Below are 27,092 nucleotides of genomic sequence, written 5' to 3'. Positions count from 1 at the left end.
TTTAATTTCAAAAGGTTTTGGGATTTTATTTTGATTTTTAAAAGTTAACATAGAAAATAATATAAATGAAACAGCTTATCTGAATATAAGCTAACCCACAGTAGTCACACTGATTACAGCAGGCCTTCTGGTCACATAGGGTTGTCTCCTTAAATAGCAGGTTGTCTACAGCTTCTGAATTAGCATGGCAGAAGCACCTCCTCCTCCATTGCAAATACTGGCAAGACCGTATTCTCCTTGCTTCAAGGCATGAGTCAAATGACCAACAATCCTGGCTCCAGACATTCTAAAATTTAAAAAGCATTTACTTCTTTAATGAAGTACAGAATTTATGAGTAACCAAAATGTTTCTGTTCCAATTTAACTTCATGAAAACCTTACTAGCCACTACTTCTTGCTGAATTAACTACTACTATTCTAAAACTAAAACTTGGAGGACTTGTTTCAGGAAGGGTCACAGATCTTAGATCTTTCATTTATTTATTTTTTTTTATTTATTTTTTATTTTTTTTTATTTATTTTTTTTTTTTGAGATGGAGTCTTGCTCTGTCGCCAGGCTGGAGTGCAGTGGTGCATCTCAGCTCACTGCAACTTCCGCCTCCCGGGTTCAAGCCATTCTCCTGCCTCAGCCTCCCAAGTAGCTGGGACTACAGGCGTGCACCACCACACCCAGCTAATTTTCGTATCTTAAAGTACAGAAGAGTATAATGGAAGATGGAAGGGGGATATGGAATAAACTACATATTGGGTACAATGCACACATTTGGGTGACAGGTGCACTGAAATCAGCCCCCACCACTATAAATTCATCCATGTAACCAAAACCCACAGTACCCTAAAGCTAATGAAATAAATAGGAAGGAGAAAGAAAAAGGGGGGGGAAAGTCTAAATGTACACTTTATTTTTCTTCTTCAACATAAAAGGTTATTAGGTTTCAAGTAACAGATGTGACAGGTCTCTGTTCAGTATTGGATACCATCTATCAGAAATGATTTTTGCCTTATGAAAGATGGGTAGGAAGGAAAACTTAAGAGCAATAGGAATTATGAGTTTTAAGTTTAGCTAGAAACACAAAGGCAGCTATTAACCTAGATATAGTTATTATTTTTACCTACCCAATTGGATGCCCCAGAGAAACAGCTCCTCCATTGATATTCACTTTTTGGGGATCAATCTCCAACATTTTAATGTTTGCTAGTACAACCAGACTAAAGGCTTCATTTACTTCCCACATTGCAATATCTTCTTTTTTTAATCCCACATCTTTAAGAACCTAAGATTTTTTTAAAAGACAGATGATGTTCAAATAATTAGCAATCACAACTTACTGTCATTTCCTTGAAATACTACAATTGGAAGTTCTTGGTTTCAGATGGAAGGATCTCTATTTTCAGATTTTTTTTTTTTTTTTTTTTTTTTAGACAGAGTCTTGCTCTGCCTCCCAGGCTGGAGTGCAATGGCGCCATCTCGGCTCACTACAACCTCTGCCTCCCAGGTTCAAGCAATTCTCCTGTCTCAGCCTCCTGAGTAGCTGGGATTACAGACGCCCACCACCATGCCCAGCTAATTTTTGTATTTTTAGTAGAGATGGGGTTTCACCATGTTGGCCAGGCTGGTCTCAAAACTCCTGACCTCAGTTGATCCGCTCACTTCAACCTCCCAAAGTGCTGGGATTATAGGCATGAGTCACCATGCCCGGCCTATTTTCAGATTTTTAGTTGCTTATCCTATTCCATTATATCAAAGAATTTTGTTTGCATTATGTCTATTTGGACATAGAGGACAGAAAATTTGGTTTTCTTTCCACAGATGTTTGAAAAGGTGCATTTTCTATTTAGGGGTACATAATGCTTTATATATTCTTAAGCTCTGCTTTACTGATTGTGTGTTGCTTAGTTCTACATTCTTTGTTGTTGTTGTTGTTGTTGTTGTTGTTGATTTGTTTTGAGACAGGGTCTTGCTTTGTTGCCCAGGCTGAAGTGGAATGGCAGAGTCATGGCCCACTGCAGCCTTGATCTCCCAGGCTCAAGCGATCTGCCTGCCTCGGCCTCCCAAAGTGCTGGGATTACAGGCGAGAGCCACTGCACCCAGCCAGTTCTATGTTCTTGACTGTTAATGAAAGAGGTGTATTCGTTTCTACTATAAGTAATATTAATGCATCCCCCGCAGTTTCTGCTTTATAAAAGTTACTGTAGGGTTATCCGGGCCACAGATACTTACACCTGTTGCAGTTTCATTGTAAGTCATTTATTTAAAATCTTACACTATATGATGTGTTTTGTTTTGGTAGTTCCTCAGCTATGCAGGAAGGTGTATTTGTGCCAGTATTATCCCTATGCTAATACTTTTTAAAACATTACTAGTGAGTGCCCTTTTTCTTTAGAGAAGAAATTTGATTGTTGTGAGCAATAATAAAATTAACATGGAACTCTTCCTCCACCTTCCTCTCTTCAACTAGTGGACTAAGGTAGCTTTCTAGCCTATACAGCTCAAACAGCTTCCACTGTTCCAACAACACAAAACAAAATATGGTGCCCATATATAGCCACATCTGTAGCTCTCAGAAGTTATTCTACCTTCAGAATCCAGAATTGTGTAGTACCCTTGCTTTCCGATGTGATGCGCTCACTTTCAGAAGCTACATGTTCCTGTCATTTTCTGAGATCTGCCAGCTCTGAGCAGATCATTACTCCACTGGCCCCTTGTTTCTGATCCTTCTCTATTCTTGTTTCCTACTGAGTATGCAGTTTTTTTCATTGTGGGGGTTGGGGGCAGTGGGGAGAATCTCGATTTTACTAAAATTCTGCCATTTTTTTTTTTATCTGGGTGCTTACAGAAGTTTACTGTCAGGGTGAGGCCCTCTCAAAAGGAAATATTTACTTAAGATTTCTAAGAACCTGAACCCCTAAAAACTTTCTTTTCCTGTGACTGCTTAGCAATTTCCCACTGAGACTTGTTATTTCTCCTTTGATAGCACTTACTGACAATTTGGAATATGTAGGTTCTCTGTCTCTAGTTTCACTATTTACTCTGAAGACCTGCTGCCAGCTGTTCCCTTTCAGAATGGAGTCCTCTCCTGGGGAGTGACTAGTTGCTTTCCGTTCTAGATTTGGAACTACCAGCCAGCATTCCCTTTTCTTTGCCAAACCAACCTCCCCTTTGTGGTTACCACACCAGGTGTGTGAGTTCTGTGTGATACTTACAAATAATTCAGATGTGTAGTTTTACCTGTTCTACTGAAGATGTAGTTTGTGGGCTGTTCTTTATTTATTTTTTTGTTATCCTTGTTGCTCTTACTCTTTTCAGGAGAGGACATGGGAAGATTTGAAACCAAGCTATCTCTCTGCTTTGGCAGATAAACAACATTTAAATTCTAAAAACTGCAGCATGGGTATAAGCAAACTGGAAGTTGGCATAATGGAGTATCATCCCTCACTTTGTTCTCACCATAGATACAGCATGTACAGGAGCAATTGGAAAATCAATAGGTTCTACAGCAGCGTCAGCAAATGCTGTTTAAAAAAAGGGGGAGGGTGAGTTGTTAAAATCTTTTTTTTACTACATAGAATATGCAAAAGTCAAGTTTAACCCATTAAATGCACATTTCCTAACCCCTTTAATATATGTAAATACATTTCTTCCTTTTCTAAGATTCTACATTTTATAAAATTACTCCAGTAATCTAAGACACTGATTTTCATTGGGAGGGAGTTTGGGAGTATTTGCCTCTAGGAACATTGGCACCATCTAGAGATGTTTTTGGTTGTCAGAATAGTTCAGATGCCACTGTGTAGAGACTAAGGATTCTGCTTAACATCTACAATGCATAGAAGAGTCCCTACGACAAAGAATTATTTAGTGCAAAAGTCAATAGTGCTGAGGTTAAGAAACCATGATCTAAGCTAAGAAAAAAATGAAGTTATAAGGCTTTTTATAAATAACAAAACAGCATCTGTTTAAGTCCTTAGGAAGAAGGCAAGACAGATTTTTGCAGCTAAAAATCAGCTTAAGGACATTGAGAACTTACCCAGGGCCACAGTGTTAATATTAAAATGCCACACATCTACATTTTGTATTTCTGGACTCCTAATCCCATATTCTTTTTTTCCTACATAGCTGCCTCTCTAGGAAAATGCATGTACTTTATTTTCTTCTATTTATCATAAAGGACAGGAAGGTTTTTAAAGCTTAATCTTTAAAAAAAAAAAAAAAAAAAAAAAGAGACAAGATCTTGCTCTGTTGCCTAGGCTGGAGTGCAGTGGTGCTGCAGCTTTGATATCTTGGGCTCAAATGATTGTCAGCCTTAGCCTCCTAGGTAACTGGGACTACAGGCATGCCACCACACCTGGCTAATTTTTTTCTTTCAGAAATGGGGTCTCACTGTGTTGCCCAGGCTGGTCTCAAATTCCTGGCCTCAAGCAGTCCTGCCTTAGCCTCCCAAAATGCTGGGGTTACAGGCGTGAGCCACTGTGCCTAGCCCTTAAAGCTTAATCTTATATAAAGTATAATGAAAATATTAAAGGAGCTTCTATCTCAATTGAAATATGTATTAAATTCTGCCACAAGTACAACCTATAGATAGTAATACTTAATATTGGAGTTGGCTATATCTAACAAGTAAACTTAATTTCAGGAAGAGCTTATAGATGTTTAAAAACCTTTTTTTTTTTTTTTTAAAGACAGGGTCTTACTCTGTCACCCAGGCTGGAGTGCAGTGGCACAATCTCAGCTCACTGCAACCTCAAACTCAGGAGGGCCCAAGGCATCCTCCCACCTCAGCTTCCCAAGTAGATGGTAGTACAGGCACATGTCACCATGCTCAGCTAATTTTTTAACTTTTTGTAGAGATGAAGTCTCACTATATTGCCCAGGCTGATTTTGAACTCTGGAGCTCAAGCAATCCTCCCGCCTCCACCTCTGAAAGTGCTAGGATTACAAGTGTGAGCCACCTCGCCTGGCCTTACCTACTATTCTTGCCAGTGGTGTAACATTGAGCCTCTTGGCTGCACCTGCCGTCATCAGAACCAGAGCAGCTGCTCCATCATTCAGTGTACTGGCATTGGCAGCTGTTATTGTACCTGAAAGCAAAAATAAGCATGAAGTCAAAACATTACTTCACAATGAACGCATTTGATTCAATTTAACAAATACTGCCTGGGCTGCTAAATGTTTAAAGAAATTACAAATATGGGTGGAGACAATTCCTGCCCTCAGGAAACACATACATATAACTACAAGACAATTTAAGAATACCTTTTTGTGTTCATAAAACTAAGTTTTCTCAAAGATCAGAAACATGCATGATGGCACTGGGTAAATGCTGGTCTACAACTCTTGAACGATAGGGACCAGTTAATATTTTTGTATCCAGGGTCTAACTTTCCTTATTCAATATATAGCAGATACTCACTACATATTTTTCAAATCAGATATTTCTTCTTATCTAGAATCACCTGAAGTTAAGTATCAATGAATGCTAAAAACTACCAAACCACTTTAAATAGGAGAATGTTATCATATATAAATTATATCAATAAATCTGTTTTTTTCAGTGCCAGTGAAGACCCTATCATAGACTGCTACATATGAAAAACTGAATTCTATAGCCATGTTATACATCTCTTCCCTTAGATTTATATATTGAAGGTATAAACTAACAGTTTTATACTTTCAATTAATCTTACATGAGCCTGATATATTGAAAATGTTAAATAACATCTAGATGTTTTCTAGAATTACTTTTTAAAAATCCTTAGGCAGTTCTAAGAATTAGATATGGTATACTGGCTCAATTTTTTCTTATGCTTCATTTCTTAACACTAACCATTTTCTTTCTGGAAAACTGTCTTCAGCTTTGGAACTTTGCTAAAATCAACACGTTTATATTCTTCATCTTCTTTCACCACTACATCTGGTTGACCTAAAATAAAAATATTTTAAGTGAAATCGCTCAAAACAAGTAGTCATTCAGCAAGCAACTGTTGTACAAGATGCCCAGTGGTCTGTGCCTGCCTTTGTATCCCTGCCTCCCTTAAACCATCCCAAATAAACACTAATCTAGAATTTATTATCTATAATCTCTATTATGTTAGCATCTTAAAGAGAAACTTATAAAGTAGCTTCACAAATTTTTTTTTTTTTTGAGGCAGGCTTTTCCTCTGTTGCTTAGGCTAGCATGATCACAGTTTACCTCACTCTCTCCAGGCCCACGTGATCCTCCCACCTCAGCCTCCCAAGTAGCTGGGACTACAGGTGTGAGCCACCACAGCCAGCTAATTTTGCTTGTTTGCTTGCTTGCTTGTTTGAAATGGTCTTGTACAGTCTCCCAATAGAGTACAATGCTGCACTCCTAGCTCACTGCACCCTTGAACTCCTGGGCTCAATTGATCCTCCTCCCTTGGATTCCCTAGTAGCCGGGACTACAGGCATGTGTTGCTACACCCAGTTAATTTTTAATTTTTTTGTGTGAAGGCCAAGTCTCACTTTGTTGCCCAGGCTGGTCTCAAACTCCTGGGCTCAAGCAGTCCTCCCACCTCGGCCTCCCAAAGTGTTGGGATTACAGGTGTGACCCACTGCACCCAGCCACAAAATTTAAATCTACACCTCCACATCCCATTCTCTTCTTCCTCAACTCCCTTCTATGATCACAGACTCCACTCTCCTGACCCCAGAGGTAGCTATCTGACCTATACTAGATAAGTTCCAGTATTCTATCTAGAGCACAGTAATCATTCCTGGAATAGAACTGTAACCTAAAGCAAGTTAATGAGTCTTTATTGTGGATTTATTCTGCTGGAACTGGTGAGAAAGTCTCTTTCCTTTTTGAGAATCGCATATATGTGACCCTAGAGGTAGAGACAGCAACTTTAGAAAGGCTGACAGAATAAAGCACAAAAGCCTGCAGGTGTGAGAAGCCAGGAGTGCATGCCTTAGTAGTAGTGAACACCCAGTTCCAATCCCTGAAGTTCCCAGAGCTGAATGGTTGCTACTGTTCATCCTTCAGTTCTTGGAGGCACTCCCAGTAACCTTCTAGTAAATCCCTTTTCAATTTAAAATACCGTGTTGACTGTCACTTACAGGAAAAAGAGTTCTAATAAATTTCTCAAAATAATACTCTTAGGGATCTTATAAATGGATTGAAACCTGACATTAAGTTGGGTGGATTTATGTTCTCTCTGAACTGGCAACTCTTCACTTTTTATTAACCATAAGCAGTGTCCTCAGTTGAAATGAACAAAGATAATGTCCTAATTTAAAACTTAAGCATAAAACATTCAGCAACATGAAAAGTCTATTCATCCTTTTTGGAACTTTTACCTTTTACTGTAACTGTGACAGGAATAACTTCATTTCCAAATTTCCCAGCTTCCCATGCTGCTTTACTTCTGGTATAAGAATTAATAGCATAAGCGTCCTGTTCATCTCGTGCAATATTCAGCTTCTTTGCTGTATTCTCAGCACAGCTGCCCTGATGAAAAGTTGAAATAGTTTAAAGTTAGTTAACTTTGCGTAATTTAGAAAATATCTTTAACTTTGCATAGCTTATAAAATAGTGTTTAGTAGTTACATTTCTTAAAATATATTTCTTAGGCCGGATGTAGTGCTCATGCCTGTAATCCCAGCACTTTGGGAGGTCGAGGCAGGCAGATCATGAGGTCAGGAGACCAAGACCATCCTGGCCAACATGGTAAAACCCTGTCTCTACTAAAAATTAGCCGGGCATGGAGGCACGCACCTGTAGTCCCAGCTACTCGGGAGCCTGAAGCAGGAGAATTGCTTGAGCCCAGGAGGCGGAGGCTGCAGTGAGCCAAGATTGTGCCACTGCATTCCAGCCTGGGCAACAGAGCAAGACTCCATTTCAAAAAATAAAAATAACAGCATATACACACACACACATTTCTTTCTGTACCAGGTCACTTTTCACTCATGTCTTGTTTTGAGATGGAGTTTCACTCTTGTCACCCAGGCTGGAGTGCAGTGGTGCAATCTTGGCTCAATGCAACCTCTGCCTCCTGGGTTACAGCAATTCTCCTGCCTCAGCCTCCCGAGTAGCTGGGATTACAAACACCACCACCATGCCTGGCTAATTTTTTATATTTTTAATAAAGACAGGGTCTCACCACATTGGCCAAGCTGGTCTCAAACTCCTGACCTCAGGTGATCTGCCTACCTCGGCCTCCCAAAGTGCTGGGATTACAGGCCAGAGCCACCGCACCCGGCCCACTCATGTCTTATCTTCAAATACTTGAATTAGCCAAGCAGTTGCTAGCTGAGCGTCAGAAAATACTGTATTTAAATGTGGGACAATTTCTTTAATGACTGAGCCATGCCAATGCAATAGGCATACAAAAATATTTTCCGAAAGTACATGGCTAAAATCAACATTTATAGAGCCCATCTTTCAGTTCAGTTTGTAAAGTACATACAGTAAGAAAAATCAAACAGTATTGGACACTAGATAGCATTTATCCACTAAAAATCACATTTACCATATGAATTTTATTGTAGACATCAGTTAGCCCGTCTTTAACGATCAAATCTTCAAGCTTTACCCCGCCGTATGGTGTTGATCCTCTGTTCATTACATATGGAACATTGGACATGCTCTCCATCCCACCTGCCACCATCACATCCTGTGCAGCAACACCAGAAAAACGCAATGTTAATTCAAACAGTTGCAAACCCATGACATCCTTTATACAGCTGCCACCAAACAAGTATTCTACATGCATTTATTAAACATTTGTTACACAGTGAATACAGGAAGTACCCTCTTTACCACTTCACCCTGATGAAAAGAAGTGGTGTAAAATAACATAATGAGAAGTAAGTTGGCTGTGTGCAGTGGCTCACACCTGTAATCCCAGCACTTTAGGAGGCTGAGGCAGGTGGATCACTTGAGGTCAGGAGTTCAGGATCAGCCTGGCCAACATGGTAAAACCCCATCTCTACTAAAAATACAAAAATTAGGTGGGTGTGATGGTGGGCGCCTGTAATCCCAGCTACTCAGGAGGGCAAGGCAGGAGGATTGCTTGAACCTGGGAGGCAGAGGTTGCTGTGAGCTGAGATTGTGCCACTGCACTCCAGCCTGGGGGGCAGAGCAAGACTCCTCAAAAAAAAAAAAAAAAAAAAATTGGAGGCGGAGGTTGCAGTGAGCTGAGATCGTGGCACTGCACTCCAGCCTGGGCGACAGAGTAAGACTGTCAAAAGAAGTTCACAACCAGACATTAATAAGAATACCAGAAATCTGGCCGGGTGCGGTGTCTCATGCCTGTAATCCCAGCACTTTGGGAGGCCGAGACGGGTGGATCACGAGGTCAGGAGATCGAGACCATCCTAGCTAATTGAGTAAACCCCATCTCTACTCAAAATACAAAAAATTAGTCAGGTGTGGTGACACGCCTGTAGTCCCAGCTACTTGGGAGGCTGAGGCAGGAGAATGGCGTGAACCCAGGAGGCAGAGCTTGCAATGAGCCAAGATTGCACCACTGCACTCCAGCCTGGGTGACAAAGCAAGACTGTCTTAAAAAAAAAAAAAAAACAGAAATCTTTCATGTAAAGCCATCTTCTGAAATTCTTAAGTTTTCTTTTAGACAGGGTCTCGCTCTTGCCCAGGCTGGAGTGCAATGGCATGATCTCAGCTCACTGCAATCTCCGCATTTTGGGCTCAAGTGATCCTCCCACCTCAGCCTCCCAAGTAGCTGGGACTACAGGCATGCACCATCACACCCAGCTAATTTTTGTATAATATTTTTAGTAGAGATGGGGTTTCGCTATGTCACCCAGGCTGGTCTCAAACTCCCAGACTGAAGCGATCTGCCCACCTCGGCCTCCCAAAGTGCTGGGATAACAGGCGTGAGCTACCGTGCCTAACCTGAAATTCTTACCTTCTAACCCTTCATTTCATTCATGCTGCTAAAAACTTAATGTGCTCTAGAAGATTAGAAGTAATCTCAGTTCATGAAAATAATCCTACTTCCTTGACTGAGATCCTCATCATCTCTTTCTGGACAGCTGAAATAATTTTCCACTTGATCTTCTGACATGCAGCCTTTCCACCAAAGCATCATCGACACTCATCTGACTCATTTTGGCTAGAATGTAAGTCTGATCATTTCACACTTTAGAGAACTCAGCATAATATATAAAGCCTTTACAGTATCCCTTCGCTCCCCTTTTTCAGTTTCACGGCCTAACCTATACCCCAGGTCACATGGAACTAGTTAAAGCTCTCCAGAGACACCATGCACATTTCACACACACACCTCTGCACTTTCCCCATCCACCAACATGTAAAACATCTGCGTTTCCTTTAAAACTATTCAGAACACTACTTCATGTCTGCCTTGACCATTTATTTCTATCCTTTCTTGAAACCGTTTCTCTTCCTTTGTGTTCCCCAATTACTATGCAATGCTTTTAATATTATTATATGTTTATATGTCAAGTCTTCCCACTAGACTATGCTCCTTTGAGGCCAGACACCCTGTCATATTTTTACATCCTTGGCAACTGACATATAGAGGTTTAATAAATATTAATCAACTTACTACTTTTACAAGTCAACAAAAAAATCACTTGCAATATAAGGACTAGTTAAAAACACAGTTTAATATAAAACATTAATGTAAACATAAAGCCAATAATATCTTCTTACAGTCTTTAATCAGGCATACAGACAAGCAAGCTCTATACCAAAGAAACCTAAATATTTTGCCTATTCCGAAATATAGAAATTCTTAACCAGTTCTCATCTAAGTTTTATTCACTTGTACTTTTTACTGGGGTTGATGGCAGTAATAAGTGACAGAAAATAAGGTATCAATTCTTCATTATAAAGCAAAACTGACCGTTTTCCAAGGTCATAAATATTCAAAACAAAGCACTTGCAAGTATGCCTGTAAGTCACTCTATATATTCACAAATGAATAAAATAATATTAAAGTATTTCCATATAGTACAAATGGCATTTGCTAGAGAACCGCAATACATCGATTAAGACAAAATTTTCCATGACAAAGAGTTTTGAAACTAAATCTCGTGACCATTTTTCACCCACTGGTTTGACGAGGGTTTGGTACCACCCAGTGGTGGTGCAGATCCAGACAAGTCACACAACTTTTGGAAAGTATAACTGGTACAACTTTTATGGAAAGCATTTGCAGATGCCAAAATGTTCAAATCCTGACTCAGCATTTCTTTTAGGCATTTTTCCAACAGAGACCTGCACATGTACAGATTTTTTTTAAATGTTTTGTTTACCACTCTATTTCCAGTGACTGTCACATGGTAGATGCTCAGCCCTGTAACTCTGTGGCTGTCTCAGACACACTGAAAAAAAATCTTCATCTGAAAAATGAAGGGCTCAGATCTGTGAGAATCTTGGTTCTTCTGTGTGTCCAGGTCTCACCTCCTGATATGACAGCATATATTTGCTAAGGAGCCTGTCTCTTGCTTGATCTCAAGTAAAGACAAGATACAGATCAGCAAGGCCAATTAGAAAGCCTGTAGAACTTAAATGAGTTCAGGCATTGTAGAAACTACAAATTAGTCATCAAGCCTGGGCTCAAACAATGATTTGATTCCCAGGGTTAAGCACCTTGTTCTCCTTTATAATGAAAACATTTATAATAAATTCTGGCAAATATAGTATTTATGAATTTTTAGTCACCCAGCCTCAGAAAAAGACCCAAATGCCTGGGCTAAAAACTATTTTTTTTTTTTGAGAGTCTTGCTTTGTCTCCCAGGCTGGAGTGCAGTGGTACAATCTCAGCTCACTGCAACCTCTGCCTCCCAGATGCAAGTGACTCTTGTGCCTCAGCTTCCCGAGTAGCTGAGATTACAGGCGCCTGCCACCATGTCCAGCTAATTTTTGTATTTTTCATAGAGATGTGGTTTCACCATGTTGGCCAGGCTGGTCTTGAACCCTGGGCCTCAAGTGATCTGCCCCCAGCCTCCGCCTCCCAAAGTGCTGGGATTACAGGAGTGAGCCACTGCACCCAGGCCTAAAAACAACTTTTTAACACAAGACACTCAGGCTATCTTTTTCTTTTTTAAAGAACAGGGTCTCGCTTGCTATGTTGCCTACACTGGTCTCAAACTCCTGGGATCCTCCTGCCTTGACCTTCCAAAGTGCTGAATTACGGGCATGATACCCAGCCTATGCTATCATTTTGACCATACTTCAGATGGACTTAGCAAATCCAGACACTCTTGAGCGTGTGAGAAAACATAGTAACTTATGAGAAAGAATCTCATTTCTAAAGCATGAATATGCCTAGATTTTTGTGTCTTTTAGCCATAGGTATTACTCTGATTAATAAATGGAAAGGATGGTGTTTCTTACCTGATGTCCACACATAAGACTTTGAGAGGCCATCATGATGGCTTTCATTCCTGAAGCACAAACTTTGTTTATGGTGGTACATGGAGTAGAAATAGGTAAGCCTAAAACCAATATAAGTCACTTTTGAAAAACAGATACTCAAACACAACTGCAGAACTTAATAGAGCATGTTACTATAAACTACAGCATTTCTTCTGCCAATATAACTACAAATTATATAATGCATTTAATATTTAAGCTTCAATAACCTTCATTTTGCCATTTTATACTTTTTTTTTTTGAGACGGAGTCTCACTCTGTCGCCCAGGTTGGAGTGTAATGGTGCAATCTTGGCTCACTGCAACCTCCGCCTTCTGGGTTCAAGCAATTCTCCTGCCTCAGCCTCCCAAGTAGCTGGGATTACAGGCATGCACCACCACACCTGGCTAATTTTTGTATTTTTACTAGAGATGGGGTTTCACCATGTTGGCCAGGATGGTCTCAAACTCTTGACCTCATAATCCACCCACCTCGGCCTCCCAAAGTGCTGGGATTACAGGCGTGAGCCACTGCACCCGACCCCTTTTACACATTTTAAGTATAAAAGCAAAAATGTCTTCCAAGTACCTGCACCCAATACTGCCTGCCTTGCAGGAGCTTGTCCTTCACCTCCTTGTAGAACATTACCCATGTATGCTTCTTTCACTTCTTCTTTTGGAATCCCTTTATTTAAAAAAAAAAAAAAAAAAAAAAGACAAAAAGGCATTTAATGATTAGTGGTTACCTAATAAGGTATGTGACATTACACAATAGGAATGGTTTCTTTTTTTGTTTTTTTTTTTGTCAGTTTTGAGTTTCAATCTAAACTGTATAGTAGAAAGACTTCTTTGCAAAGGAAAGCAGAAATTGAGGCATTAAGTCATTTCTAAGTGTTACATACATAGTTAATGCAAAATAAATCTTTTCCATGAAATATTTTTGCTCCCTTAACACGAAAAGCAAAGCAACTACTGACCTGCCTTTTCAATGGCTCCCTGAATTGCAATGGAACCAAGCTTAGTGGCTGGCAGCAAGGAAAGGCTGCCTAAAAAAGATCCAATGGGTGTTCTTGTAGCACTTACTATGACCACTTCCTGGCAAGACACAAGATGGTAAAAATTATAGGTATTTTACCCAAATCGTATTTCATTAAACATAATTCATAAATATATTATCAAAAAAACACTTCTATGAATGAGTAGTCATCAAAAATTAAAATAATCTCAATAGTTGAACAGCTGTAAAGATAATCAGTTCAATGCTAGTGCTTTATGATTTAAAACCTTATAGAAACCAACTCTAAAACAGATGTAGATCCTCCCAGTTCTCTACAGGAAGTTTGAGGACAGAAGCTTAAGTTTCCTTTCTATTCCTCAGTCAAAACTCAAGAAATGGTCACTGTACCTTGTTTTTTTGTTTTTGTGTGTTTGTTTTTGAGACAGGGTCTTGCTCAGCTGCCCAGGCTGGAATGCAGTGGCACGATCATAGCTCATTGCAGCCTCAAACTCCCCGGCTCAAACAATCCTTCTGCCTCAGCCTACCAAAGTACTAGGATTAAGGGTATAAGCCACCACACTCAGCCACTTTACTCTTGTTAACTGCATAATAAACAACTCTAACGAAGAGGGTCCCTTACTGAAAGGAACTCTGGCTAGGAATCAAGACCTGTATCCTAGATGGGGCTATACCACTTAACTAGGACACAGCAAGGGCCAGAATTTCTTTTTTTATATATAATTTAAGATGGAGTCTCACTGTGTCACCCAGGCTGGAGTGCAGTAGTATGATCTTGGCTCACTGCAACCTCTGCCTCCTGGGTTCAAGCGATTCTCCTGCCTCAGCCTCCTGAGTAGCTGGGATTACAGGCATCTGCCACCACACCCAGCTAATTTTTGTATTTTTAATAGATACGGGGTTTTGCCATGTTGGCCAGACTGGTCTTGAACTCCTAACTTCAGGTGATCCACCCGCCTTGGCCTCCCAAAGTGCTGGGATCACAGGCATGAGCCACTGTGCCCAGCCAGAACCATAATTTCTTTTTTTTTTAAGACAGAGTTCCGCTCTGTTGCCCAGGCAGGAGTGGGCAGTGAGGCGCCCGAACTCAACTCACCTCCCGGGTTCACATCATTCTCCTGCCTCCGCCTCCTGAGTAGCTGGGACTACAGGTGCCCGCCACCGCGCCCGGCTAATTTTTTATATTTTTAGTAGAGATGGGGTTTCACCATGTAGGATGGTCTCAATCTCCTGACCTCGTGATCCACCCACCTTGGCCTCCCAAACTGCTGGGATTACAGGCGTGAGCCACCCCACCCAGCCCAGAGCCATAATTTCTTAAACAGTAAAACAATAATATGAACATTAAGCAAAAGAAGATAAAAGCTCTCTTGAATACTGTAGAACAGCACTGTGACAGTTCTCTCCTCACACTTGTCTCCCATAGTCTCCTATTAAGTTTAGAGATAAATAACAGAATGGTTGCCTAGATTTTGGTAGAAGATCTTAACTAAGTCACTTTAGTGACCCTTACAGAACAGAGAGGACTCCTCAGAAGGTCCTAGGAGATGTTGTAATGGCCCTCCTTGTCTAATTCCCAGCTGGTCCACTCCCTCTCTTCTAGGATCTTCTATATGGTCTCTGCTTGTACCACACACAATACAATGGGAGTCCCTGTGAGTAACGGAAGAACACTGCCCAGTTCTAGAGGGAATGTTGTTTTGCAGCAGAGTATGAGGAAGCAGCAAACATTGGCAGAGACTAACTGAAATGTTTTTCTATTATAGTCATCTACTTTAACTGAATATTTGAATAGTTAGCTATTCCTAACTGTTGGATAATCCTGCTTTGACTTTCACATATACCCAAATCATAAGTATATGCATTTTTATTGACATTTCCTTTAAATTCTGGAACTTTTAAAGCACAATTTACTTACCTTCAAAGTGGGTTTTGAGACATAACTCCGTTCCACATATCTTATTTCCTGTAATATAAATATAATGTTATAATGTAAAAATTATTAAACTATGTCATTTTATATTTCTCAGTGATAAAGTTATAGTGATTTCTTCCTATATCTTTATGCTTTTATTTCCAAGTTTTCTGCAGTCAGAATATATCACTTTTAACAATTAGAAAAAAATGACTGCTTTATAAATAAACTTCTGATTATTCATTGGAAATGTACGTTTTAACTCTTAAGTTTACTATCTTAAAATTTCTAAGTCTTGGCCAGGCGTAGTGGCTCACGCCTGTAATCCTAGCACTTTGGGAGGCCAGGGTGGGTGTGAGTCACCTGAGGTCAGGAGTTCAAGACCAGCCTGGACAACATGGTGAGACCCAGTCTCTACTAAAAATACAAAAGTTAGCCCAGCGTTGTGGCACATGCCTGTAATCCCAGCTACTCCGGAGGCTGAGGCAGGAGAATAGCTTGAACCCAGGAGGCAGAGGCTGCAGTGAGCCAAGATGCCGGCACTGCACTCCAGCCTCAGCAACAGAGCAAGACTCCATCTCAAAAAAAAAAAATTCCAAGTCTTTCTTAAATATAGCTTTCTAAAATGTAGTTTTGAGTTAAAGCTAGGTTCTAAATTATTTAGTCTTAGAATCTAACAAGACATTCTCATTTCTTTAAGACTGTTTTCAAGTAAAACTTGCTGTTTCTCCCCATCCACTTCCAACAATTGTCTTTGATTTATATGAGGCAAACACATCTCATATAAATATGACCTATAATAGCAGATAAATTATTTCTTAAAAAAGGAAAGAGTAAACATCTTGCCCCTACTACTTCTCAGTTCTTTCCACACTTCTTACAAACAAATGTCAACAGTAGGCTGGGAGAGTGGCTCACGCCTATAATCCCAACACTTTGGAAGGCTGAGGTGGGCGTATGACTTGAGGTCAGGAGTTAGAGATCAGCCTGGCCAACTTGGCGAAAAAACCCCGTCTCTACTAAAAATACAAAAATTCGGGCGGATCACAAGGTCAGGAGATCAAGACCATCCTGGCTAACACGGTGAAACCCCGTCTCTACTAAAAAATACAAAAAAAAAAAAAAAAACTAGCCGGGCAAGGTGGCGGGCGCCTGTGGTCCCAGCTACTCCGGAGGCTGAGGCAGGAGAATGGCGTAAACCCGGGAGGCGGAGCTTGCAGTGAGCTGAGATCCGGCCACTGCACTCCAGCCTGGGCGACAGAGCCAGACTCAGTCTCAAAAAAAAAAAAAAAAAAAAATACAAAAATTAGCCAGGCATGGTAGCGGGCGCCTGTAATCCCCGCCACTCGGGAGGCTGAGGCAGGAGAATCGCTTGAACCCAGGAGGCGGAGGTTGCAGCAAGCCAAGATCACACCACTGCACTCCAGCCTAGGAGACAAGAGTGAAACTCCATAATAAATCAATTCTGACAACGCAGGACATAATTCAAAGACCTAACTGATCTGAAATTAGACTATCAGTAACTGGGTGAGATGGCTCATGCCTGTAATCCCAGCACTTTGGGAGGCCAAGAGGAGTGGATCACAAGGACAGCAGTTCAAGACCAATCTGACCAACATGGTGAAACCCCGTCTCTATTAGAAATACAAAAGTTAGCTGGGTGTGGTGGTCCATGCCCATAAGCCCAGCTAATCAGGAGTCTGAGGCAGGAGAATCACTTGAACCTGGGAGGCAGAGGCAGTAGTGAGCTGAGATCACGCCACTGTACACCAGCCTGGGCGACAGAGTGAGACTCCATCTCAAAAAATGATAATAAATTTTTAAAATAATAATTTAAAGACTTAAAAAAAAAGTTCCTAATTGTAGTAAACATGCCGGTCACTGCCTCTCCAAACACATGTCTTTCTCAAAGGGCAAGCCTAAGTACTTACAGGGTGACTCCCCTGCCTCTGGCCAGAGCTGATGGGATCAGGAATGGAATAGACGCACCCAAGCTAGCACCCTGAGAGACTGGGTCAGTTGGATGACGGTGGGGACTGGGACTGAAAAGTCAAAAGGGCTGGAGCTCACCAGCCAATGCCACAGAAAAGCAGCGGTTAGAACAAAGAGAAAAGCCATGAATATGCTGAGAAGCAAAACAATGGAACATATATACTCAGAGACAGGAGAAATAGACCATGGCACACCACAAGAGGCAAAAGATGGCTTGGTTAGTGATTTTCTGGCTTGGGTTCTGGCAGGGTCAGTTGCACTTTATTTTGTTTAAAAATTTTCATATATAGGCCGGGCGTGGTGGCTCAAGCCTGTAATCCCAGCACTATGGGAGGCCGAGACGGGCAGATCACAAGGTCAGGAGATCGAGGCCATCCTGGCTAACGGTGAAACCCCGTCTCTACTAAAAAATACAAAAAAAAACTAGCCGGGCGAGGTGGCGGGCACCTGTAGTCCCAGCTACTCGGGAGGCTGAGGCAGGAGAATGGCGTAAACCCGGGAGGCGGAGCTTGCAGTGAGCTGAGATCCGGCCACTGCACTCCAGCCTGGGGGACAGAGTGAGACTCCGTCTCAAAAAATAAAAAATTCATATATAGAAGTAAAAAATAAACCAGAACTCCTGGACTCAAGTACTACTCCTGCCTCAGCCTCCCAAGTATCTGCGACTACAGGCATGTGTCCCTGCACCCGGCCAGCTGCACTTTATTTCCTATCCTTGGATGTCCTAGTGCTTGCTCACTGTATCTCTTCAGAAAGTTCCCTTTCTGGAGATTCCTTAAAGAACTAAAACTAGAACTACCATCTGGTCCAGCAATCCCACTACTGGGTATCTACCCAGAGGAAAAGAAGTCATTACACGAAGGCCAGCCTTTACGCAGCGGCTCACGCCTTTAATCCCAGCACTTTGGGAGGCCAAGGCAGGTGGATAATGAGGTCTGGAGTTCAAGACCAGCCTGGCCAACATGGTGAAACCCCATCTCTACTAAAAATACAAAAATTAGCTGGGCGTGGTGGCGCACGTCTGTAATCCCAGCTACTCATGAAGCTGAAGCAGGAGAATCGCTTGAACCTGAGAGGCAGAGGTTGTAGTGAGCTGAGATCAGGCCACTGCATTCCAGCCTGGGTGACAGAGCAAGACTCCATCTCAAAAATAAAGTCATTATATGAAAAAGACACTTGCACACGCATGTTCATAGCAGCACAATTCGCAATTGCAAAAATATGGAACCAGCCCAAATGCCCATCAATCAACAAGTGGATAAAGCAAATGTGGTATATATACCATGGAATACTACTCAGCCATAACAAGGAATGAAATAATGGCATTCACTGCAACCTGGATGGAATTGGAGACTATTATTCTAAGTGAACTAACTCAGGAATGGAAAAACCAAACAGCATATGTTCTCACTCATAAGTGGGAGCTGCGCTATGAGGACACAAAGGCATAAGAATGATACAGTGGACTTAGTGTCTCAGAGGAAAGGGTGGGGATGAGGAATAAAAGACTATACATTGGGGACAGTGTATACTGCTCGGGTGATGGGTGCACCAAAATCTCAGATATCACCACTAAAGAACATATTCATATAATCCAACACCACCTGTTCCCAAAAGCCTATTGAAATAAAAATTAAATTTTAAAAGTCCCCTTTCTACTTAGCTAGTTTGTTCCTTGTTTACTAAGCCACTTATTTCAAGCTTCTGGTCCAGTTTAATGGAAGCTTCCGTGGTTCTCTCCACTTTGCTCTGGATCCCATTTCCAGTTGCCTTTTCAAAGACAGCACAGTTATCCTTTCCCTCTCCTCTACATCATCCATCCCTTTTACCTCTGGATAATTCCATAAGCATACAAACAGGCTCTGATTCCCCCGACCTAAAAAACAAAGTAAAACCAAATAAATGTCTCCTCACCCACATTCCCACTGAGCTTTCACCTCATTTCTTTTTTTCTTTTTGAAAAAAGGCTGGAGTACAGTGGCGCGATCTCAGCTCACTGCAACCTCCACTTGCCAGGTTCAAGCAATTCTTCTGCCTCAGCCTCCCGAGTACCTGGCATTACAGGCATGCACCACCACGCCTGGCTAATTTTTGTGTTTTTAGTAGAGATGGAGTTGCACCATGTTGGCCAGACTGGTCTTGAACTCCTGACCTCAAGTGATCCGCCTGCCTCAGCCTCCCAAAGTGCTGGGATTACAGGCGTGAGCCACCACGCCTGGCCTCACCTCACATTAGTTCTCTTTGGCAAGAAAGGTTCTCCAGGTTACCTACAATGTCTGTTTGCTTGTCCTCACTTCCTCTTTACAGTTCAACCCACTCAGATCCGGATTTTATTTCTGCCAGTTTACCACGGTTGGTTCTAAGCGACATCAACAATGTCTCTGAGTAGCAAAATCCAACTCACTTTAATTGTCTCACTTAACCTTTTAACACATCAGCAAGACTGGGCTCACCTTTCTTTGAGAAATATGCTGAGCAGTTAAGAGCCTGGGCTTACCAGCTCAGTGTTCTTTGTTTTGTAGAGACAGAGTCCCACTATCTTACCCAGCTGGCCTCAAACTCCTGAGCTCAAGCAATCCTCCTGCGTTGGCCTTCCAAAGTGCTGGGATTACAGGCGTGAGCCACTGTGCCCTGCAAGCTGAGTATTCTTGAGCAAGTTACTCAGACACACTTACCTTGGTTTTCTCAAATACCCTCCACGGGCTGTTATGAGAATAAAATGAGGTAATATGTATAATCTACTGCAGAAACCCTTCCTTGTCTTGGTTTCCATTACAAACGTGGACTCCTACCTCATTAGTCATATTTACCTCAGTCTCCTTTACTATTTCATCTTCCCCTTTCAACCTCCAAGTGCTCAGTGTCCCAGGGCTTTGTTCCAGGCCTCTTTTAATTTAACTTCACTATCTCCTTAGATAATCATATCCAGTCCCATGGCTTTAAAAAGCATTTATGAGGCCGGGCGTGGTGGCTGGCTCACGCCTGTAATCCCAACACTTTGGGAGGCTGAGGCAGGCGGATCACGAGGTTGGGAGATCGAGACCATCCTCTGGCTAACACAGTGAAACCCCGTCTCTACTAATAATACAAAAACAAAATTAGCCGGGCGTGGGGGCAGGCACCTGTAGTCCCAGCTACTCGGGAGGCTGAGGCAGGAGAATTGCATGAACCCGGGAGGCGGAGCTTGCAGTGAAACAAGATTGCGCCACTGCACTCCAGCCTGGGCGACAGAGCAAGACTCTGTCTCAAAAAACAAAAGCATTTATGTGCTGATGATTTTCCAAATTCCTATCTCCAACCCTGACCTTTCAATTGACCACCAGACTCACACCCAAGCGCCAACCTGGCTGCAGGTGAATGTCTAAATCATAGCTCTCAATTTCCAACACTACAAAACCTGTTGGTGGCCGGGTGCAGTGGCTCACCCCCATAATCCCAGCACTTTGGGAGGCCGAGGGGGGCAGATCACGACGTCAGGAGTTCCAGACGAGCCTGGCCAACATGGTAAAACCCCGTCTCTACCAAAAATACAAAATAATAGTAATAATAATAATAATTTTAAAAAAATAAATTAGCAGGGCATGGTGGCACACATCTGTAATCCCAGCTACTCCAGAGGCTGAGGAAAGAGAACTGCTTAAACCCGGGAGGCAGAGGTTGCAGTGAGCCGAGATTGCGCCATTGCACTCCAGCCTGGGTGACAAAGCAAGACTCCATCTCAAAAAAAAAAAAAAGAAAAGAAAAATAAAACCTGTTTGTTCCTGGTATTCTTAGGTGCTCAAGCCAAAATCACCTTCATCCTTCCCTTTATCACAATCCCGAAAGCCCAGATCTGTCAACAGCGTCCAAAACATAACTACATTAGTCCACTGCCTCATCTCCACCGCTGCCACCTAGTCCAAGCCACCATCTCCTGTTCGTATTAATGGCCTTCTACCTAGTTCCCTGCCTCCCCTGACACCTCTCTACAGACCATCCACTTTTGAAAATGTAAATCAGATCATATCACTCTACTGCTTAAAATAATTTAATGGCTTTTCATTGCTCTTGGAATTATATCCAAACTCTTTACCTCATCCTACAAGGCCCTGCATGATCTGGCTCTTGGTTTTCTCTCCAAATTTACATCACTCTTGCTCTGTGCCAGCCACTGGCATGTCTTTGTCCTAAACCCTATCCTGATACCTCAGGGTCTCTGCAGTGTGCCTCTGCCAGTCATAGCCTCCTCAGGCTGGGCACGGTGGCTCATACCTGTAATCCCAGCACTTTGGGGAGGCCGAGGCAGGTGGATCACTTGAGATTAGAAGTTTGAGACCAGCCTGGCCAACATGGTGAAACCCCGTGTCTACTAAAAATACAAAAATTAGCTGGGTGTGGGGGTGGGCACCTGTAGTCCCAGCTACTTGGGAGGTTGAGGTGGGAGAATCGCTTGAATCCAGGAGGCAGATGTTGTAGTGAGCCGAGATCGTGCCACTGCACTCTAGCCCGGGCAACAGAGTGCGATCCTGTCTCCAAAAAAATCAAAAACAAAACAAAAAACTTCCCCAGCAATCCATGGCTGGCTCATTTTTATTCTTCATGTCTTTTCTAATGACACATTCCCAGAGTGGTCCACGCTAACTACTCTATCTAAAGTTACCCTCTACTTTTTCCTCTCTTTAATATGAATATCTTTATTTCCTTCAAAGCACCTCTCACACTGTAAGTATGTGGTTCACATCTTTGTTTTATTATCCACCCCTCCAACATAATGCAGGCTTCCTGATGGCAGGACGGTGTCTCTTGTTCACTGCTACATCCCTATGACTTAGCGCAGTGCCTAGTACTCATTAAATATCAGAAATGAATGACAAAATTATAGTATGGTCAGGACACTGAACCATACAGTGTACAATAAATACATGCTGAATGAACACTACCCATTAAGTTTTATCTACATAACACAATTATCTTTCAGGGAGGGTTCTAGTTTGTATTAATGGCCTTCTACCTAGTTCCCTGCCTCCTCTGACACCTCTCTACAGTCCATCCAGTTTTGAAAATGTAAATCCTCTGCCATGCCAGGCAGAGGTCAGCACTCCTACTGCAACTTCCATAACGCCCATGCACATTCTAACTGTTCCAGAACATATAATTTTGTAACTTTCAGGTGCCTTGATTGTCTCCCTACTAGACTGTGAATTCCAAGAAGAGACTGATTTTATTTATTTTCTATCCCAGTGATGGCAAACAGACTGATTTTATTTATTTTCTATCCCAGTGATGGCAAACAGACTGATTTTATTTATTTTCTATCCCAGTGATGGCAGCAGACATGAAACAAATATTTGAAGACAGTCTGAAACTTACCAATTACTCAGAGAAACAAAATTTCAGCTACAATAAATATGTTATGAAACCAGCAAAACTGATCATGAACTAAAGAGTAACTGAGGGCCTACTTTACATGGGAGAGTCAGAAAAGGCCTTCTAGCAATGTTAGTGGAGCTGAGAAATGAATGTTAAAGAGTCATCCTTGGAAAGATCCAGGAAAAGCACATTTGAGGCATTAGGAACAAGTAGGACAAAGGCCATGAATTAGGAACAAACTTGGCACACATACTAAGTATAGAAAGAAGGGTCCTGTGGCAAAAGCAGAGTGAGCACAGCAACAGCTGAGGTCACAGAGTAAGTAGGGCCCAGCAGATCATGATAAGGGTCTAGATTCTGGCCTGAGGGCAATGACAAGCCACTGAAAGCTTTTATGTTATAAAAAGACCACTCTGGCTGCAGTGTAGAGAACTGAGAGTACTAGGGTAAGATTAGAAAAAGGAAAGGGGGCCGGGTGTGGTGGCTCACACCTGTAATCCCAGCACTTTAGGAGGCTGCGGTGGGCAGATCATCAGAGGTGGATCACCTGGTGGGCTGGTCAGGAGTTCGAGACCATCCTGGCTAACATGGTGAAACTCTGTCTCTACTAAAAATACAAAAATTAGCAGGCATGATGGCAGGTGCCTGTAATCCCAGCCACTCAGGAGGCTGAGGCAGGAGAACTGCTTGAACCTAGGAGGCTGAGGCAGGAGAACTGCTTGAACCTGGGAGGCAGAGGTTGCAATGAGCCAAGATTGCGCCCACGGCACTCTAGCCTGGGCAACAAGAGCGATAGTTGATCTCAAAAAATGAAAAAAAGAAAGAAATTAGCAACAGGAAGGAACTAGCATACAGGCTGGTAGGTCAAAGGGAAGAAGCAAGGTTACCAAAGCCAAGGGGTCAGGAACCCAGCAGAAGCAGGAACCACAAGAGAGACAGACACTGCCAGAGACAGACAGACAGACAGACAGAGAAATTATTCTGCCTTCTCCCTTCCTCCTATCTTCCAATCTTCCACCGGTGCCTCACACCGGTGCCTCACACTGGCTACACCCAGCCAGAAGCCAGCTGACATTGGTCAGCCTACAGTCATGCAGACAGAATAGGGGAGGGGAGAGAAATGAATCTGGGAGCAAATAGGCCCAAGACTGGCACAAGATAGGAAATTTTTTTTAAGTCTGAGTATTAAAAGAAGCTGAAAACTGGATCAAAACACAAAACAGGAGTTTCAAGGAGGGAGTGGTCAATAGTGTCAAATATAGGATAAAGGTCAAGAAGAAAAAACATGGGCCGAGCACAATGGCTCACACCAGTATGGGAGGCCAGGAGTCCAAGACCAGCGTGCGCAACAGAACCAGACTCTGTGTCTACAAAAACTAAAATAAACATAGATTTTAAAAAATAATTTAAAACCACAGAAAAAGGAAATCACTGGTAATTTTCAGCTTGAGTGGCACAGAAATTTAACTGCAGAGAGTTAAGGAGAAATGGATGCAGAATAAATGGGAGGTAATGAGTAAAGACCACTCCTTTGACTAGAGAGAGAAAAGTGATTCAAGCTAGAAAGGCAACACGCTCCAATAAAGTCCATAAAGATTTGTTGAACATAAAAGAGACCTGATAAGCAAAGGGAAAAGAGCCAATGTAATGAGAGGTCAAATTCTATTCTACAAAATAGCACAGAAAACTGAAAATCCTGTTTATTGATTCAATAAATGACCATTTAATTCAAGTATCCAATACAACTGCTTCCTAGAGTTCAGTAACATGAATGTCACATATCATACATGAGAGCATGTACAGGCATTTTTTTCATGAGGAGTATTTGTTTTTGATTGTACGAGTATTTGTGTTTCATTTTAAGATTTTTTTTTAAGATGGAGTCTCACTCTGTTGCCCAGGCTGGAGTGCAGTGGCACGATCTCAGCTCACTGCAACCTTCCCCTCCCGGGTTCAAGCGATTCTCCTGCCTCAGCCTCCCAAGTAGCTGGGATTACAGGCACCCACCACCACGCCTGGCTTTTTTTTTTTTTTTTTTTTTTTTTTTGTATTTTTAATAGAGGTCGGGTTTCACCATGTTGGTCAAGCTGGTCTTGAACTCCTGACTTCAAATGATCTACCCACCTCAGCCTCCCAAAGTGCTGGGATTACTGGCATAAGCCACCTCAACCAGCCTGATTGTAAGATCTTAATTAAACCATAAATTAAGAAGGTTCTGAACTTTTTTTTTTTTACATCTCTAGAGTACCTAGTTCACCTACCTCACTTAGTCAATACTGACTGAAACCCAAGATAACCTAATTACATTCTTGTGATTTCTCCACTCATCCCATGAGACTAACAAATGGCTAAAAACTATTCTTCCTTGGAAACCTACGCATTTTGACTTTTCTATTATCTCAGTCACCCAGGATCAGTTTTAGACTTTCTTTTCCCTTGGCTTCGCACCCTCACTCCATAATTGTAAAGTCCTACACTGGTTCTTCACAATCTCTTGCACAGCTCCTACCGCCAGCACCCTTGTGCAAGTGATGTTACTCTACGCCCAGACATAAGAACTAGAGTCATCTCCCACTGCAACAAAAACAAACACATCAATAATCCCTACTTAACTAGGGTCAAATCCATACACTCACAACATAACTGGATCCCCAAGCTTATTGCCCCAATCGACCTGGAAAACTCAAGTTTCACTAACCACACCCTGAAGGTCTCTACCTATTCCTGAGGCTTTGCCTGACAATCTGCGGTGCGTACTCCCTTGCTTACGCATGTGGAGAATAAATTCTTTGAGACTCCGCCCCTGTTGTGTTCTCTAAACACAATAATAAGAAGAGAGACATCCCTTGGAACACCCTCAGTATGTGAGCTTGCTTGATATATATCAAGTATATATATATATATTTGATATATATCCAGTATAATTTATTGTTTTTTTTTTTTTTTTTTTTGAGACGGAGTCTCGCTCTGTCGCCCAGGCTGGAGTGCAGTGGCCGGATCTCAGCTCACTGCAAGCTCCGCCTCCCGGGTTCACGCCATTCTCCTGCCTCAGCCTCCCGAGTAGCTGGGACTACAGGCGCCCGCCACCTCGCCCGGCTAGTTTTTTTGTATTTTTTAGTAGAGACGGGGTTTCACCGTGTTAGCCAGGATGGTCTCGATCTCCTGACCTCGTGATCCGCCCGTCTCGGCCTCCCAAAGTGCTGGGATTACAGGCTTGAGCCACCGCGCCCGGCTAATTTATTGTATTATCTGAGTAGTCATTAGCTTTCCCTGATAAATTTTAGGCTGCTCCAAAAAACGTCTGTTATGATCACATGGTGCCCTCTCCCCTTGTACGCCCAATGATTATCTATTGTATTAAAAAAGAAAAGGAACCTCTCCTGACAATAAAGCACACGAACATCTTTTAAAGAAAATCTCGGGAGCAGCTGCACAGGCCTGCAAAGAGGCTCTCCCCGATCCCACCGCTCAGGCCGGGCCAGCGCCAATCCCGGCCGTCCTGTCCGCCCAGACGCGTGCCCTCGTGTTTGACACCAGACACCTGCCCTGGTGTTTAACACGTACTGGTTAAACACACCAGTAACGCTCATTAAGATGATTACGCCGAGACCTCGGAAGTAGAAAAGTGCTGTAAAAATACGCGAGTCCCTGGGTGTTATGGGAGCACTTCGGCGGTTTTTGGACAAGACCCAGTCGCCTGCCTGTCCTGGGGCCTACGCCGCGCGCCCGGGCCGCCGGAGCTGCAACGGCCGCGGGCTGGAAGCTTTCGAGGCGGGGGACTCCTCGCTTCCCAGGTCTGAGCGCTGTGGGGACGAACCCCGCTCACCTGCACCAGCCTCCGGAGCAGGGGGCTGCGGCTGCGGGCGCCGCCGCGCAGAAGTGCCGCCAGCACAGCCATGATTGCAGAACGCGGAGGGGCTGCTGCACAGGCAGAGAACACCTCGGCGTCCTCCCCAACCCCGCACCCACAGCGACCCGGAGCGGGCACCGCCCATCCCGCCTCCTCCAATAGTAACCCCGGACCGTCACAGTCGGCAGCGATTGGCCGGCAGCCAAGGGTGGGGCGGAGCGTGGCGCTGGGACCCCGCAGCCTGGGCGAGGAAAGGTTGACAAGTGAATGACGTGGATGGAGACGCTGGCACCGGGGTCAACGAATACCTGACACGCTGCTGAATCCCGTGTCTACCACTTCTAACCCGCCGGGGCCGGTAGTTTATGTGTAATCCGAGATTTTTCGATTCACTGAGCATGTTTCCCTTAGGCCTACTCAGCACAAACTCATGAAAATATTTTAGGATTTTTTTTTTTTTTTTTTTTTTTTTTGAGACAGGATCTCACTCTGTCACCCAGGCTGGAGTGCACTGACGCGATCACAGCTCACTGCAATCTCGACCTCCAGGGCTCAAGCGATCCTCCCTCCCCAGCCACCCAAGTAGCTGGGACTACAGGCGCAAGCC

The 27,092-nt window shown here is 42.8% G+C and overlaps 1 protein-coding gene across 2 annotated transcripts; it reads right to left on the bottom strand.

Annotated features, from left to right (window-relative positions):
* On the bottom strand, window positions 1-26,578 carry ACAT1 (acetyl-CoA acetyltransferase 1). 2 transcript variants are annotated; one of them, XM_045371089.1, is made up of 12 exons: window positions 26,462-26,578; window positions 15,298-15,345; window positions 13,342-13,459; window positions 12,954-13,049; window positions 12,348-12,448; window positions 8,491-8,634; window positions 7,319-7,469; window positions 5,826-5,921; window positions 4,966-5,079; window positions 3,449-3,513; window positions 1,117-1,274; window positions 1-286 (listed from the first exon to the last, which is right to left on the bottom strand). In XM_045371089.1, exons 1-12 carry the CDS (start codon window positions 26,531-26,533, stop codon window positions 166-168), a joined length of 1,284 nt encoding a protein of 427 aa, XP_045227024.1. In that variant the 5' UTR covers window positions 26,534-26,578; the 3' UTR covers window positions 1-165. The 2 variants fall into 2 exon arrangements, with proteins under 2 accessions (XP_045227024.1, XP_065385026.1); XM_065528954.1 differs by lacking the exon at window positions 15,298-15,345.
* Between the last annotated feature and the right edge of the window lie 514 nt (window positions 26,579-27,092).

Source organism: Macaca fascicularis, chromosome 14, assembly GCF_037993035.2.
Source record: "Macaca fascicularis isolate 582-1 chromosome 14, T2T-MFA8v1.1".
Classification (NCBI taxonomy): domain Eukaryota; kingdom Metazoa; phylum Chordata; class Mammalia; order Primates; family Cercopithecidae; genus Macaca; species Macaca fascicularis.
This window is presented reverse-complemented; position numbering and strand designations above follow the sequence as displayed.

Excerpts from the sequence above, each read along its gene's own strand:
- ACAT1 (XM_045371089.1), bottom strand. The coding sequence starts at position 26,533 with ATGGCTGTGCTGGCGGCACTTCTGCGCGGCGGCGCCCGCAGCCGCAGC. Across the intron at positions 8,635-12,347 it reads GTCTTATGTGTGGACATCAG|GATGTGATGGTGGCAGGTGG; the intron begins GTAAGAAACACC and ends GTTGCTGCACAG. Across the intron at positions 5,080-5,825 it reads AGTTTTCCAGAAAGAAAATG|GTACAATAACAGCTGCCAAT; the intron begins GTTAGTGTTAAG and ends TTTTGCTTTCAG.